This window comes from Salmo salar, chromosome ssa04, assembly GCF_905237065.1.
Source record: "Salmo salar chromosome ssa04, Ssal_v3.1, whole genome shotgun sequence".
Classification (NCBI taxonomy): domain Eukaryota; kingdom Metazoa; phylum Chordata; class Actinopteri; order Salmoniformes; family Salmonidae; genus Salmo; species Salmo salar.
Genome location: NC_059445.1, coordinates 18930820 through 18948387, shown reverse-complemented (window position 1 = coordinate 18948387; position 17568 = coordinate 18930820). Strand labels below are relative to the sequence as shown.

The window sequence follows — 17568 nt, the reverse complement described above, 5'->3', positions numbered from 1 at the left end:
TGGTACCTTCAGGCGTTTGGAAATTTCTCCCAAGGATGAACCAGACTTGTGGAGGTCTACAATTTTTTTCTGAGGTCTTGGCTGATTTCTTTTGATTTTCCCATGATGTCAAGACAAGAGGCACAGAGTTTGAAGGTAGGCCTTGAAATACATCCACAGGTACACCTCCAATTGACTCAAATGATGTCAATTGACTCAAATGATGTCAATTAGCCTATCAGAAGCTTCTAAAGCCATGACATCTTTTTCTGGAATTTTCCAAGCTGTTTAAAGGCACAGTCAACTTGGTGTATGTAAACTTCTGACCCACTGAAATTGTGATACAGTGAATTATAAGTGAAATAATCTGTCTGTAAACAATTGTTGGAAGAATTACGTGTCATGCACGAAGTAGATGTCCTAACCGACTTGCCAAAACTTTAGTTTGCTAACATGAAATTTGTGGAGTGGTTGAAAAATGTGTTTTAATGACTCCAACCTAAGTGTATGTAAACTTCCGACTTCAACTGTATAAGACATATAATACAATATTGTGTTACAGCCTGAATTTAAATTGTATTACATTTATATTTTTGTCACTGGGCTATACAATACCCCATAATGTCAAAGTGGAATTATGTTTTTCAAAAGTTTTACAAATGAAAATCTGAAAAGTATTGAGTCAATAAGTATTCAACTCATTTGTTATGGCAAGCCTAAATAAGTTCAGGACTACAAATGTGCTTAAGTCACATAATAAGTTGCATGGACTTTGGTGCAATAATAGTGTTTAATTTGATTTGTGAATGACTACCTCATCGCTGTACCCCACACATAAAATTATCCCTCAGTCAAGCAGTGAATTTCAAACACAGATTAAACCACAAAGACCAGGGAGGTTTTTCAATGCCTCGCAAAGAAGGGCACCTATTGGTAGATGGGTAAAAATAAAAATATCAGACATTGAAAATCCCTTTCGTTACACTTTGGATGGTGTATCAATACACCCAGTCACTACAAAGATACAAGCAGCCTTCCTAACTCAGTTGCTGGAGAGGAAGGAAACCGCTCAGGGATTTAACCATGAGGCCAATAGTGACTTTAAAACGGTTACAGAGGATAATGGCTGTGATACGAGAACACTGACACAACAACATTGTAGTTACTCCACAATACTAACCTAATTAACAGAGTGAAAAGAAGAAAGCCTGTACAGAATAAACATATTCCAAACACACATCCTGTTTGCAACAAGGCACTAAAGTAATACTGCAAGAAATGTGGCAAAGCAATTCACTTTTTGTCCTGAATAAATGCTATGTGTTATGTTTGGGGCAAATACAATACATTACAGAGTACCACTCTCCATATTTTCAAGCATAGTGGTGGCTGCATCATGGTATGCTTTTAATTGTTAAGGACTGGGGAGTTTTTCAGGATAAAAAAGAAATGGATTGGAGCTAAGCACAGGCAAAATCCTAGAGGAAAACCTGGTTCAGTCTGCTTTCCACCAGACACTGGGAGATTAATTCACCTTTCAGCAGGACAATAACCTAAATCACAAAGGCAGATCTACACTGTATTTGCTTACCAAGACGACAGTGAATGTTTCTGAGTGGCCGAGTTACAGTTTTGACTTAAATCTACTTGAAAATCTGAGGCAAGACCTGAAAATGGTTCTCTAGCAATGATCAACAATCAATTTGACAGAGCTTGTAGATTTTCTTTTAAGAATAATGGGCAAATGTTGCACAATCCAGGTATGGAAAGCTCTTAGAGACTTACCAAGAAAGACCCTCAGCTGTAATCACTGCTAAAAGTGCTTCTACGAAGTATTGGCTCAGGGGTGTGAATACATGTTTTCACTTTGTCATTCTGGGTTATATTATTTAGAGAATTTAGTTTTTTTTTTTTTATCCATTTTGAATTCGAGCTGTAACACAAAATGTGTAATGAGTCAAAGGGTATGAATACTTTCTGAAGGCCCTGTATATAAGCCTAAAAAGTCTATTGCATATTGTGTTTGTACTGTGTAGGCTATATGATGTAAACAAATGTTTATTTCATTACTCCCATTTAACTACTTAATGTTTTTTTCCCCCAAGACACTTTTAATGAGTATACTAATGCAGTTTATCATGTTCATGCAGATTTTTTGTTGACATGTGTATGTGTTCTTTTCATCTGGTGAATATAAAACCTGCTTGTTTAATAAACAAAAAATTTGACTTTCATTCTAAGATTTTCATTGACTCTCTTTTGTATACATCACATCTGATCTCACCCTATTCTGCATATAACCGACAGCACTTTATAACCAATATACACTTACTAAATATAGCTACACATACCCACACACTAACAAACACCTACTGTACACGTCAAAATAGTTTAGTTAGGTTTGTCTGATGATGACTTTTGACTTATCATAGCTGACTTGTTTTTTTTACGCACATCGTATTTATGTCCACCATGATGGGTTTAACAACAATGAAGTCATTCTGTAACTACAGTATAGGACTTAAACATAATGGGGATGGGTAAACACTCCATGTCAGGGTTTTTTTCTGGATCAAAATGGGGCATATGTGGTGGATGTGACAGGGGGCATCGCCAATGGTGCGGTCGCTGACTGTCTAGCTTTTATTTAGGTGATTGTTAGTTCTTAATGATGATCTTATTAAAATATATAGGTCCATTTATCTTTATCTAGTTTTAGTCATGTAAGTTCACACTGAAAATGTTTTTTCATCCACTTTTATTTTTTCTATATTTTTTTTACTGTTTGGACATAGGCTGCGTGGGGAAAAAAACCCTGCATGTTGAAATTGTGTTTTATCTGTGTGTGCGTGTGTACATACCTAAAGGAGTATACTGTATGTGTGTGTAATCTGTATTACGTCTCTATTGCAGGAGGAGGAGAAGGGGTATGAGGAGGGTCTGGGGAACCATGAAGGGACCATGGTCATGGAGGACAACCAGACTACACCTTCTGAACCCACAGAAGAACCAACGGAGCAGCACAGGACCACACACAGTCTCACTGAGGTGAGCCCACTGTAAACTACTGTCTGAATGATATTAGGTCAGGGCCCGTATCCACAAAGCCTCTCAGAGTAGGAGTGCTGATCTAGGATCAGTTTTGCTTTTTAGATCATAATGAATAAGACTATGTAGACATGCGGGGACCTGATCTTTGATCAGGACTTCTACTCTGAGACTCTTTGTGGATACGGGCCCAGGTCTTGATACATTTTGTCTTAAGTGTGGGACCATGCCTTTGAATTATCAAACTATTAAAGAGTGTCAAGTAATAAAAGGGTCATTACGTTTGATTTCCATCCCTTTTTAACTGCACCTGTTTTGATTTGAATGACACTTTCCATACATATTTGCCCATGGTAGAAGGGTCAGAAAGTTACTTTTTTTACCGGAATCTCAAAACGTTCAGGAGATAGGTGCTCAAAGTTTTGCATACCATACCATGAGACAGCCATGTCTTCATCTAATCTGTTAAACTCAGAGATTGTTTTGGTCCTCAGATGCTTAAGTGGTACCTACTTCGTCAATTTCAGTCAGAAAATAGAAAGTGACATATCATTCGAAAGCTACAGTACTTGTCTTTTTGGAAATCGAGCTCAAATTAATCTTACTGCTGGCAATGACATAAGAATGCCCCCCCCCATGTCACCAAAAGTGCAAAAATGTTGTATGCATGGAAAGGGTGGTCATCGTAATGCATTGGATTTATTTTTCTTTCCACATTTAATGTGACATTACCTTAAATGTAGCCTTGTTGCGAAACGGGCTCCCCTAAAACGAGAAGCCTGGGGAAGTTCCATGGCAGAAATCAGCCTAAAGAGGAGTGAGAACCCGGTGTAAATCAGTGACGCCTCGCAACACATCAAACCAATCAAATGCCTTGCTTGGGCGGAGCTCCAAAGGTGCTCACCAGATTAGAGCCGTAGGAGCAACTAAAAGGACTAAAAACAAGCACCGGTGACAAAACATTTTAGAATGTTTGCAGCATGCTGGTTTTCACTGCATTTTTCTGTTACTCAAGATGAGCTAAAGCTGCTGCAGGAGGGGAGAAATGGTCTAGAATTTTGACATTTCTGGAGTGATATTTGTCTGTGCAGGCTAGCATAAGGCACATGAAGTAGCTAGCCACAGGGTTTGTTTTGAGAAAAGTCAGCTTACCTGGTTAGGTATAACTACACTGAACAAAAATATAAACGCAACATGTAAAGTTCTGGTCCCATGTTTCATGAGCTGAAATAAAAGATCCGAGAAATGTTACATATGCACCAAAAGCTTATTTCTCTCAAAGTTTGTGCACAAATGTGTTTATATCGCTGTAAGTGAGCCTTTTATCCTTTGTCAAGATAACCCATCCACCTGACAGGTGTGGCATATCAAGAAGCTAATTAAACAGCATGATCATTATACTGGTGCACCTTGAGCTGGGGACAATAAAAGGCCACTCTAAAATGTGCAGTTTTGACATTCAACAATGCCACAGATGTCTCAAGTTGAGGAAGCGTGCAATTGCCATGCTGACTGCAGGAATAACCACCAGAGCTGTTTCCAGAGAATTGAATGTTAATTTCTCTACGTTGTTTTAGAGATTTTGGCATTACATCCAACCGGCCTTACAACCGCAGACTACGTGTAACCATGCCAGCCCAGGACCTCCACATCCGGCTTCTTCACCTGCGGGATCGTCAGAGGGGGGAGGGCAGGGTGCTAAGGAGAACTTCTGTCTGTAATAAAGCCTGTTTGTGGGGAAAAAAATCATCCTGATTGGCTGGGCCTGGCTGCACAGTGGGTGACCCTTGCTTCCAAGTGGGTGGGCCTATGCCCTCCCAGGCCCACCCATGGCTGCGCCCCTGCCCAGTCATGTGAAATCCATAGCTTAAGGCCTAATTTATTTATTTAGATTCACTGATTTCCTTATATGAACTGTAACTCAGCAAAATCTTTGAAATTGTTGCATGTTGCGGTCATATTTTTGTTCAGTATAACTAGCTCCCATTAGCTACTAGCTAGTTCAATTTCTCTCACGATTCTTCTTCTTTGAGGTTTATGAGCAGATTACACTCATAAAGTGTATTGCCGCCACCTAATGTAGTAAAATATGCCCAAGAAAACGAAATATGTTTTAGATGAACAAATTCATACTAACTACCAAAAACAAACAACACTAACCAAAATTCACTCTACTACTTCTGTTAAAATCACAATCTGATCCCTACACAGGGTCAGGAGCCCTGGAGGGCGGTACATCTTCTGCCGCCAGTACCCCTTGCAGGTCATCCGCTGTGAATTCTTTCAGGCCCAAAGACTTTTCTGCCACAGCCACAATGATGTCCAATTTTTTAGCAGTACAATTAATAACCGCTGCAATAAACGCCACAAAATCCACCTTCTTCACACAAAGCGTGTCCGGTTCTCTTGATTGACAAACATTCACTAATGTCTGGGGTGTATCCACTACCATATCATCAACACTAACGTCACTTGCTGTCTCAATTCTTTTGTTTGGCTCTGCGTAGGAGATCCAATGACCCGCCCTTACTTTTGCCACCTTGACCTCCTTCACCCTTACAGGGCACTCCAAGAACTCTGGATAATGATCCCCACCACAATTGCAACATTGACCTTCTTCACTCCGATCTTCAATATACTCCTTCCGTCTGCAAACATTTTTGACATGGCCAAATCCTTTACAGTTATTGCATTGTAGTGGCTTATGGACAAATACTCTATCTCCATACTTTTCGTAACCTAACTTTACATGCATAGGAATGTGCTCTTTATCAAAAAACAAAGGAACCGACTGAGTTTCTTCCTATTCCCCATTCACCATGTGGTTCAGGGGACGGGCACCAACCACATCTTGGATTCGCTTTAATTATTCAGTATCTACCTCCATCGAGACCCCGGCTATGACTCCTTCAACTGGTGCTCTACTCCGCAGTTCAAAGCATAATTCTCTCACGATTATAAAGCCAACAACATTTGTATTAAAACAGCATATTATTGACCTAAAAGGTTAGCTGTGAGCCCAGTATTTAGCTTATCCAGAATCAGTTTTAGGCCTACATAGACAGTACATGGTTGCTCTATCTCCCTCAAACTCAACGCTGGACCTCGAAGCCAGTTCCACTGCTTTTTTTTCCTTGTTCCCCTTTAATCTGGGACTGATTTAGACCTGGGACACTAGGGGCGGCAGGGTAGCCTAGTGGTTAGAGCATTGACCTAGTAACCGAAAGGTTGCAAGATCGAATCCCCGAGCCGACAAGATAAAAATCTGTCATTCTGCCCCTGAACAAGGCAGTTAACCCACTGTTCCTAGGCCGTCATTGAAAATAAGAATTATATAAGTTTTACAACATTTTGATGTAACTCTGACATCCATTATGATATCTCTTAAAGTTACAATAAAGTTACAATATTTCCGTTATAACATCTTTAATGATATCACCAAACAAATGTTCTCACATGATTGTTCTTTAAGTCCCTCCCAAACATTTCCCACATTCTTTGTGTAGAAATATTGTTTCAATGTCCAATCTTTTGATGTCAAAGTTTTGGGGCAGTCTCTCTCTTCACACAAAGCAATTTTGACTTCTCCATACTGCAGTACATGAGAGAGGAAGTTTACGACCGGTTGTTAAAGTCCTAGAACCAGCCCCACTTACCCCCCCCTTCCTCTCTGGTGGGAGAGAGAGAGTGGCTTCCGTCTGGCCACTCTACCATAAAGGCCTGCTTGGTGGAGTGCTGCAGAGATGGTTGTCCTTCTGGAAGGTTCTCCCATCTCCACAGAGGAACTCTGGAGCTCTGTCAGAGTGACCATTGGGTTCTTGGTCACCTCCCTGACCAAGGTCTTTCTCCCCCAATTGCTCAGTTTGGCCGGGCGGCCAGCTCTAGGAAGAGTCTTGGTGGTCCCAAACTTCTTCCATTTAAGAATGATATAGGCCACTGTGTTCTTGTGGACCTTCAATGCTGCAGAAATGTTTTGGTACCCTTCCCCAGATCTGTACCTCAACACAATCCTGTCTCTGAGCTCTACGGACAATTCCTTCAACCTCACAGCTTGGTTTTTGCTCTGACATGCACTGTCAACTGTTGGATTTAGTTATTGTCAACTTTTCTATTTAGTTATTTTTACTTTTACTCAAGTATGACAATTGGGTACTTTTCCCACCACTGGCAGTATCATATTTCAAAGAACAGGGCATAGCTTTTGAATTTAACCACACCCTTTGAGCTATGACACCAACCAATAACATCCTTTCTCTTCAGTGTAAATGAGGCCCGCTGTTTGGTGTGATGCAGACTCGGTGGAGAGCGTGAGACTGAAGTGACCTGGGTTCCATCCTCCCAGGCCGACGGCCTGGTGTAGGACTTTTAAGGGCCAAAGTAGTGGGAAGGGGTGGTAGGTTTGTTGGGGACAGTGGCGTGTATGTGGGGGGGTAGGTTTGTTGGGGATAGTGCCGTGTATGTAGGGTAAGATGGTGGTGCAATTAAATTCCCCCAATCTACTTTTCCATTTTCTGTGAACAAAATGTGAAATTCACACTACGACCTGTGAAGGCAGCAATACGCAACTAAGGGTCTAGCCTGCCGGAAAACCACACAAAGAAGACTGTAAACGGAAGTGAACACAAGAACAATTTCTGTTTGCGTTTTTGTTGTTATTTAGATGTTTATTAACACCCTGGAATTCAAAATATTAATAATTTAACTTTATAGCATCACATACTTACGACATGTAGTCTTTAATTCGCGTTGGAGACAGGACTTGGTTGATAAGTGTTATCTAGGTTACGCTAGCTGGCTGCTAACGTTAGCTTACAATGGCTAACTGTATGGTTTTTCACACTCAAATAGCCTCCATTATGGAGGTGCTAGCGAATGCAGCCGTGTCAGAGATCTGTAAACTCGTAGACGACGACTATGCAGTGTTTCGTTTGGAAATAACTCAAAGCCAGAAAGAAAACAGGGCATTGCGGAGGAGACTACAGCTACTAGAACTGAAGGTGGCACGGGAGCGTGTCCTCGCCATTCGACCCAGTAGTGTCAAAATCCTCGATAAATACAGAGGAATGGCAAGAGGTACATTTTGCACAAGGCAGGGGTTGTCGTCCCGTTCCCAGCTGCACACGTGTCATATGTGTTACCCAGAATTGGGTCTTGGTCCGTTTTTGGATAGTATGCAATAATTCCCCTGATTATTTGGGGCGGCAGTGTAGCCTAGTGGTTAGAGCGTTGGACTAGTAACTGAATGGTTGCACATTCGAATCCCCGAGCTGACAAGGTACAAATCTGTCCTTCTGCCCATGAACAAGGTAGTCAACCCACTGTTCCTAGGCCTTCATTGAAAATAAGAATTTGTTCTTAACTGACTTGCCTAGTTAAAAAAAGGTAAAAATAAAATATTTATTTTTTGCAAAAAAACAATATATTCTAACCTGATTATTAATTTACAGCATTTACTATGATTTACTCAATGAAAACAATGTAATACATGGAACATAATACATAGATAGTAAAAAATGTTTTGTCACACACTAGGTGCAGTGGAATGTGTTGTTTTACAGGCTCTATCATAGTAGTGCCTTGCTCAAGGGTATATCAACAGATTGTTTATTTTTTTTAACCCTGTTGGTTCGGGTGTTCGAACCAGCGACCATCTGGTTTCTGGCCCGACGCTCTAAATGCTAGTCTACCTACTTACTATGTCACGAACTTATGAGATGAATTACCTTACGTCCTTGCCATTTCTCGACAGTGTCAATAATGTACAATATACCGTTGAACATTCACAGTAGCTAATCTAACCACTTCATTCCCCCCAATAATTCTCTCAGGTGAAGGACATCTCACCGGAGGCCACAGGAGCTTTGTGAAACCAGCGGGACACAATACATGGAGAGATGACCAACCAATCACTGTTGATGAGGGGAGTGGAACCTCAACCCAGCATGTTATCGTGATAGAGGTTAGTGTTATAGTGTTGCATAAAAAATGTATTATTTGTAACTCAAATGTGGCCTGTTTAGTGCTCCCGGGTGGCGCAGCTGTCTAGGGCACTGCACCTCAGTGCAAGAGGCATCACTGTAGTCCTTAGTTCGAATCCAGGCTGTATCACATCCGGCATGTGATTGGGAGTCCCATAGGGTGGGGCATAATTGACCCAGCGTCGTCCAGGTTTGGCCGGGGTAGGCTGTCATTGTAAATAATAATTTATTCTTAACTTAATTATTCACTTGCTTAAATGTATATCCTAATTCATCTGCCATAGAGGCATTGTTATCTTCCCTACGACATTGTTATCCAACTCATGTACCGGTAATAACGTCCTCTCTTTTTGTGTCAGTCTGCAGATGCAGAGCCTGCAGGTCCTGGGGTCAAGCTGGAGAGGTCTGACGGAGAGGAGGACCTACGGCACAGCAGAGACATCCAGACTGGTGCGGCTAGAGAGCCCCCTGTAGCCACAGAGGTCCCCACCACTGCCTCAGTGCGGCCCAGGACCCGACGAAGCATCACGGAGGTCAGTGGAACGTCGAACGCCGTCCTCAAGTCAGACACGAAGACTTTATCGGGGCTGGGGCAACTGGGCTGTCCTCCTGCTCCCTGCACAGAGTATTTACTTTACGGTAGCCCGAGGACGGTTCTGTCCCGTAAGGACTCTGACGTGTTACAGACTCACAATCATCCGTCCTGTTCATACGCTATAGCGACACAGATGATATCTGGTGACATGCCTGTGGGCTTAGATACACAGACTAATCCAATGAGAGGGGACTGGAACCAGTACAGCAGTAGTGTATACTCTGAAGGGTTCCTAGATAAGAAAGGGGAGGGTCTGGTCGTAGATGAGGTCACTGTGAAAGTGGAGAGCGACCCTCCTCTGACATGGAATGCAGACGAGGCTCACTTAGGAAAAGGACACTCGCAGGGAACCACCAGTGACGTCTTAGACTACAGAGAAAGCTTAGAGACAAATCTAAATGTCGCAATCCACTCCCCTTTACACCGAGTGACCATGTCGATGGCACCTTCCAATTCACAAGGCCATGTCCTTTTCGATCGGGTATCGAACTTAAACAACCAAAAGGCCAAGGCGCGGGAAGGGGGAGCAACAACGGGTGTTAAAGAGAAGCGTTTCCTCTGCATGTTTTGTAACAAAGGCTTCAGCTGCTCCCAGAAGGTGGAGATCCATCAGAGGGTCCACACAGGGGTGAAATCCTTCACCTGTAACCAGTGTCACATGCGCTTTGCCCATGCGGGCAACCTGAAGAGGCACCAGAGGGTCCACACAGGGGTGAAACCCTTCAGTTGTACCCAGTGTCACATGTGCTTCGCCCAGGCTGGTGACCTGAAAAGGCACCAGAGGGTCCACACAGGGGAGAAACCCTACAGCTGTACCCTGTGTCCCATGCGCTTCACCCAGGCAGGTGACCTGAAAAGGCACCTGAAGGTCCACACGTGAGAAAGGCCATTTGCCTGTACGCGCTCCAGGAAGAGGTTCTCCGAAAGGAGCGACCTCAGGATTCACCAGCAGAAAAAACATTCCACTCCATATCTTCTGATGTGTACATCAAACCCTGCATTAAAGACAAATTCATTTTCATTCAAAGATCCACAGATGCATTTGGAATAACGAGAGTAATCCATTTCAGTGTTGAATATTCCTGAGTAGAATGTTCCATCCAGACATTGTGTGATATATAAGCCTAAAAAGTCTGTTTCATATTGTGTTTGTACTGTGTAGGATATATGATGTTCACAAATTATGTTTCATTACTTCCATCCACTAATACATTTTTTCCCAAGACACTTTTAATAAAAAATGAAGTTCATGCAGATTTATATGTGTGGTATTCATATGGTGTATTTGACACTTGTTTATGTTCAATAAACCCAAAATGGGACTTTTCATTCTAAGACTTTCATTAAGAAGGCACTTTATAACCAATATAGACTTAAATATATTAAATATACCTACACATATCCACACACTAACAAACACCTAATGTACATGTCAAAATAGTTTAGTCAGGTTTGTCTGATGATGGCATCATAGCTAACTTAAATTTACCCACAACATATTTTATGTCCACCATGATGGGTTTAACAACAGTGAAGTCATTCTGTGACTACAGTATAGGACTTAAATGTAGTGGGGATGGGTAAACACTCCGTGTTGAAAGTGTGTTATTATCTGTGTGTGTATGTACCTGAGGGGAGGGAGTGTATGTCTGTGTAATCTGTATCGCCTGTCTTTTCCAGGAGGAGGAGGGTCTGGGGAACCCTGAGGGGACCATGGTCATGGAGGACAACCAGACTACACCTCCTCCAGAACCCACAGAGGAACCAGCTGAGCAACACAGGACCACACACAGTATCACTGAGGTGAGCCAACTGTAAACTATTGTCTGAATGGTATTAGGTCAGGGCTCGTATCCACAGTGTCTCAGAGTAGGAGTGCGATCTAGGATCAGTTTTGTCTACATACTCTTAATGAATAAGAATTATGTGGACAGGTGGGGACCTGATCCTCGATCTGAGACTGTGGATATGGGCCCAGGTCTTGATACATTTTGTCTTAAGTGTGGGACAATGTCTTTGAGTTATCACACCATTAACAACATCTAACCAGTAGCAAATTAACTTACATGTTGGCATAGTACTCATAGCAATCCTTCATTGCCCAATCAGAAGATGCTCCATAGCAGGGTGCTCATATCTGATTTCTTGATCCAACATCCTCTCACTCTGTATCTCTTACAGTCAGTAGACATGGAGGATGGGAAGCCTGATCTGCTGTTAGTCAAAGAGGAGACAATAGAAGACGGACCAGAGAGCATTGATCTGCAGAGTGAACTAAAGATGGGGGAGCAAGGTAAGGGAGAAATACATATATATACATATATACATACAGTAATAGATCTTCAATGGGAAAATTGATGTCCCCGACAATTTTTTTGTCTTCATTCATTAAATGAAACTTATGTTTACATACACATAATGTATGAACTTGACCAGGTAATTGACAAAAAACTCCATATGTAGAGTTTTCTCTGCCATGTTTTTAGTCTATTTTCTAAACTCTTCCAACAGGTGGTTGGCTGGAGGCTAACAGAGATTGGGCGGTCATCTTGGATTCCCAGAACCAGACGGGTGCAGTTAAGGGCCCAGGGGACAACATCACCAAGCAGGCCAGGACCAGAGGCGACATAGTGGAGGTCAGTGGATGGAACAGTGTCCTCAACTCTGGGCTGGGGAACAACACTGTTAACCAGAAACAGACAGTTGATCACAAAACAACATCCAAACTTGATCTCCATGACAACAGTCTGGCTGAGACCAGGGCAAGGCGTAGATTTGGTCTGCAACAGGGAGGTGTCCATATGCGGCGGGAGAGAACAGACACTGACTCGGCTAGCGATGCTCCGTCCTGCTCCTATAGTTGTGATTCAGAGAGACTGACTCAGGTTAACCCCCTAACACAGTGGTAACTAACCTTTTCTGAGTAAAGATCACTTTCTGAGTCAAAATGCAAGCTTATACAACATGAACCTATTAAAAATAGTACTGTAGCAATGAGGTTTGTGCAGTAGGCTATAGGCCCAATACATTATCACTGCATATTGGCTTTGCTTGACTTTCCATGCCAATGCATTGTTGTTTGGACAATTTGTAAAACTTATATTTCAAAGTCTGAGATAGGCCATATGATCCGTTGTTGTATTACTTGTGAGGCATAGCTGAGTGAGCGTACATTTAAATAATTTATTTCATTTTACTGGGCTGATGGTGCCTGCATCTGATGGTCCGTCTCAGCTGAGGGAGAGAGCGGCCGATAGGCCTCTCAATATCCTTCCACTCTCTCTTTCCGCTGCTGTCACGGACCAAAAAGGTCTGGAGTCGCACCCCATTATGTCTGCCTCATGCACATGTTGTTGCTCCGATGAACAGAGAAAGTGAAATATTCTTCAATATATATAAAAAACAAGCCACTAATAATAACAACAAAGCCTATCAATACACTTTCCTACTTATTCATTACAACTACAGTGCTGGTTGTAGTGCCAGTGGAAGTAGGAAGAATGTGCATTTTATTGCTTATAAACGTGTTGAATACAAAGTGTTGACAGTGCTGAGTAAGAATTTAAACATGAGCTCACTCATAAAAACAGCAGCTCTTTGCTATTCGTTGACAGTCTCTCCCTAGTCGTGGTTTTAAACGTTTTAAAATCTCACAGCATCAACTTTGCTGTAGCTTTCTTTTAAGCTTTCTATGTTACTGCAGACACGGTAATCTGAGCTGTCCGATTGGCCGGAGGTAGGCCTATAGTGCACTTGATTTGCTCTCCGGACCTGCCAGGAAGGCAGAGTTTGAACCATTTCATGTGTCTGAAGGTACAATGAGAACACAGCCTAATCAGTTGCACCTACCGCCAACAGCGCGAGAAAAATAAAAAGGAACGCAAGGCTTTATCATAGTTTTTTTTTTACAGAAATGTTTGTCGATCGACCGGTTGGTGACCACTGCCCTAACAGGTGCTGCCTTCAGCCTGCCTTATATAGGATCTATCAACTGGAACATGGACCCTGACCTTCGTCCTCCTCTCTCTCTCCTTATGTTAAACCAGACATCAGACAATGGCAGTGCCTCAACACTAAATGGCTACACAAGCCCATTGACCAATTACAGTAGTAGTAATGCTATCAGTAGATCCGGTGGCAAAGAGAAGCGCTTCCCATGTTCATTCTGTGGGAAAGCCTTCAGTTTCCCCCAACAGGTGGAGATCCACCAGAGGATGCACACGGGGGAGAATCTGTTTGGTTGCCACCTGTGCCAGGCAAGTTACTCTCACTCATCCAAGCTGAAAAGGCACCAGATGGTCCACACAGGTGAGAAAACCTACAGCTGCCTCCAGTGTGAGAAGAGGTTCTCCCACCAGTACCAGCTGAAGATGAGCCTGAAGATGCACACGGGAGAGAGGCCATTCGCCTGTACGCACTGCAGGAAGAGGTTCTCAGAGAAGAGCTACTTGAGTCTTTGTAGTTAATTCTGTTGATTTTGGATGTAGTGGGGAACTAGATGAGGTGAACTGAGGAAAGAATGAGTATGATGAGGCTGATAGATTATATGGTGATGGTTAGTGTTATGGTGTCTGTAAAAATGCTTCACTGATGAAAGTGACAACTATGTCCCTTTTAGATTTTATAGTGAGGTAAGGATAGTACCTTAATTCTTGTTTACTTGACATGAAGTACTAAAGCTGTGTGTAATGTTGAACCTTTTCAAAAGTATTCTAAAATTCTTTTTTTTTTAAGCGAGGGTACCAGATTGACAGAAAAGGTCAAGTGTTACCATAGTGAGAAAAGTTATTCTACTTGTCACATCGCTTTGTGCAATAAAAGTACTGTACTTCAAAGTTATGTGAGTGTATGACTATTTTGTTGAAATGAAATACAAAATCAACTCTGTGCTGACAGACTTGGTTATTTTTGTATCATTGCAGGGACTGAGTTTCCCTTATCTCAGTCAAAACAAAACATACTTAATTCTTCAATCAACACATATGGACATTTTTTATAATAAACTCCAATGGCTCCATATTGTTAGGTACTTGAATCACAGTGTTAGAGATGGGCTTAACTGTGGTTAACATTTTATAATATCATGTTTCTGTTTGTACAGCAAAGAGTTTGTTATATAAACCTTTATATGCTCTTCTGTACAATTTGTGTTTACAGTCTGCAGTCCATGATGACCTTCTGATATCCGGTGTTGCTGGTGGAAGAGACTGGACCTCTGAGGCGGCTGGTCACAAACCCTGGCCCTGGATCAGAACCCTGGATCAGGAGCCATTGCTCTTCCTTCCCGATTCGAAACCAGGACCCAAACACGAGGAACAGAGACTCCACCACCACATAGAACACAACCAGTGGACAGGTGGACTGAACAACCTCAGTCCTGGTGGTCATCAGAGAGACAGAGGCTCCAGTCAGGGATCCAGTCTGCAGCCCAGACCCTTCTCTTCACAGTCTCAGTGCAGGGATGGAGCAGGGCCTGGGGCTGATAGAGATAAACCCTCCTGTTCCTATGATACAAACACCACAGTATCCATGATGAACAGAGCAGGTCACCCTGGGCTTCAGCCTTCAGAGAGAGTGGTGGGAGACCCATCTGGTGGTAGTCTATCAGCAAGTCTGTCTTCTCCTTCAGGGTCTCATCTAATGCCTGGTGACTGGGTTCATAGAAGGTCTGGACCTGGGTCTAGCCTTCCTCAGTTACCTCAGGTTTACCCCACCAATACAGACACGGTCAGGATGGGCATTCACCACAGGAGGTACCTAGCCTACAACACAGAACACAATCCCAACAACACCCAAACAATGGCTAGAGGTCAAGGAGGGAGCTCAAAGACTAACCACCTGACGGTGGTGGCTCCTGCGTCTCCCTCCTCTGGTGTTATTGGCTCACAACGTGGGAGGCCAAGCGTTAGGTCGGATGCAGACAAGCCGCATGCATGCCCCACATGTGGGAAGCGTTTCACTGAGGCAAACTATGTGAAGAGGCACCAGACCGTTCACACCAAGGAGAGGCCCTTCAAGTGCAAACTGTGTTACAAGAGCTTTGCCTTCCTGAGTAACCTTATCAGACATAGGAGTGTTCACAATGAGAAGAAATCGTAGCAGTGTGGCTTGAGATGTATAAAAGGGGATATCTGGGAACCATTTTTTAGCTGACATAATATAATTATCATGTGAAGTGTCATGGAGGTTAATTAATCACATACCCCTCAACCCTTTGTTAACTGTATCACCTGTTTTTAGAGAGACAGTAAACCTAGGCAAGAACAAGGACAGTTGAATATTTACCTTACTGAGGTGATGTAGATGGGATAAAGTCGTTCTATTATTTTCTACTCTATTCTTGCTAACACACTGTTCTTTCTAAACAAGTCTGCTCTCAGCTTGAAATATACTGATCATAGGAGATTTGATGTGAGATGTAATAAGCAGTACCGTATTTCAAAGAATAGTGCGCATACCTTTTTCGTTTAACCACCCCCTTTGAGCTATGACGCCAGCCAAAAAAGACCCTCTTCTTCAGTGTAAACGGAATCGCTGTGTGTATTAACTGTAGGGGTAGCCATGTTGCTGGAGATCAGAAGTGTCCAGTGAGAGAATGGCAGGTTGAGGTTGCCAGAGTCAGTGTAGTACAGAAGGTGTCGTATGCTAAGGTAGTGAAGAGAGTAGTAGAGGAAGATCCAAAGAGGTTCCCTATGAGTAGGCCGAAGTTAATAGAGAATCAATAGAGAGTGATAGGAATAACTTGTGCTTCAGTTAGCTTGGCTTCTTAGTGTTTATTGAAATGGAATCTAAATCACAGAAAATATATTTTGTGTCAGCTGCAGAGAAGAAGTTTACGTGATTTTACTGCAGAAGATTTACAAGGTGTGTTGAACGATAGTGTCCCGTCCTCCCAGGCAGCCGGTCTGGTATAGAATCAGATGGGGCCAAAGTGGTGGAATAGTGAAGTTTATTGGTTTTAGGTTATTTATTTTCATTTTATTTATAAATATGAAGTTTAATTTTTTTTTATTATTAAACAGTAACATACAAAAAAACAGAACAGCCAGAGGGATTACACAAATAAATAATGATACAAATCCACATTATATCAAATCAAATACAGACATGTACCGAATATATTGACATTTTGTTTGGCATACGTTTGAATGATTCTAAATATTTTTCCAAGTCAGATTTTTAACAATTGGCCTTTTTCTTCATAAATGTTGAATTTGTATGAAAAATATTCCTAATAAAATAGAGATTTATGACATACTGACGTTCAATTGTGGAATCAGTGTAGTAAAATAATGTCAAACTTAGATATTTCAATGGTTGTATGCATTTTGTTGCCAAGATATAGTTTTACATCAGTCCAGAACACCTCACTATGTAAACAATTACTAAAAAAGTGTTCAATATATTCAGTTTATTGTTCACAGAAACTGCATTCAATGGTAACATTAGGTATATATTTAGAAATCAGGCTATTACATGGGTAGAATCTATGGATAATCTTAAAGGAGATCACCTTTACTTTATTGGTCACCATAAATTTGTGTGGAGTGAGCCAAGTACGGCGCCAGTTTACATCAAACGATGAAGCCCAACAAAATATAGCAAGAAGGAATAGATTTCCTGTAGAAAATATCCCTTAATAAATGATTGTTGAATTTCTTATCTAGTGAACTTATGCCATTCACCTGGATATTGCTTACAATAGATGTTTCAAAATATGCATTATTCTGAAGTAAAGATTTTATCCCACTAGGTATAGCTTTTATAACAGTGTCATATTCCTTGCTTTAAACCTTGAAGTTGTATCTTTCCATAAATTCTCTCCACGTAAATAGACTGACACTAATTCTTACTAATTGGCTGGACAAAGGACAACGTTTTTCGAGAACCAGTTACAGTAAAATAACATCTTGTTTCTATGTAATATCGAACCATTATTCCATATAAAACATTTATGAGGTGAAAAGT

The 17568-nt window shown here is 41.8% G+C and overlaps 1 protein-coding gene across 1 annotated transcript; it reads left to right on the top strand.

Annotated features, from left to right (window-relative positions):
- Positions 1-7610: 7610 nt before the first annotated feature.
- On the top strand, positions 7611-17365 carry LOC123723849 (uncharacterized). The gene is made up of 7 exons (XM_045717540.1): positions 7611-8100; positions 8856-8986; positions 9365-9538; positions 11281-11403; positions 11782-11893; positions 12112-12236; positions 14758-17365. The coding sequence occupies exons 1-7, from the start codon at positions 7842-7844 to the stop codon at positions 15697-15699; spliced, it is 1866 nt and encodes a 621-aa protein (XP_045573496.1). The 5' UTR covers positions 7611-7841; the 3' UTR covers positions 15700-17365.
- The last annotated feature ends 203 nt before the right edge of the window (positions 17366-17568 follow it).

Coding starts and splice junctions, on each gene's coding strand:
- LOC123723849 (XM_045717540.1), top strand. CDS start 7,842: ATGGCTAACTGTATGGTTTTTCACACTCAAATAGCCTCCATTATGGAG. Junction 11,894..12,111: donor ACTAAAGATGGGGGAGCAAG/GTAAGGGAGAAA, acceptor CTCTTCCAACAG/GTGGTTGGCTGGAGGCTAAC. Junction 12,237..14,757: donor CCAGAGGCGACATAGTGGAG/GTCAGTGGATGG, acceptor TTGTGTTTACAG/TCTGCAGTCCATGATGACCT.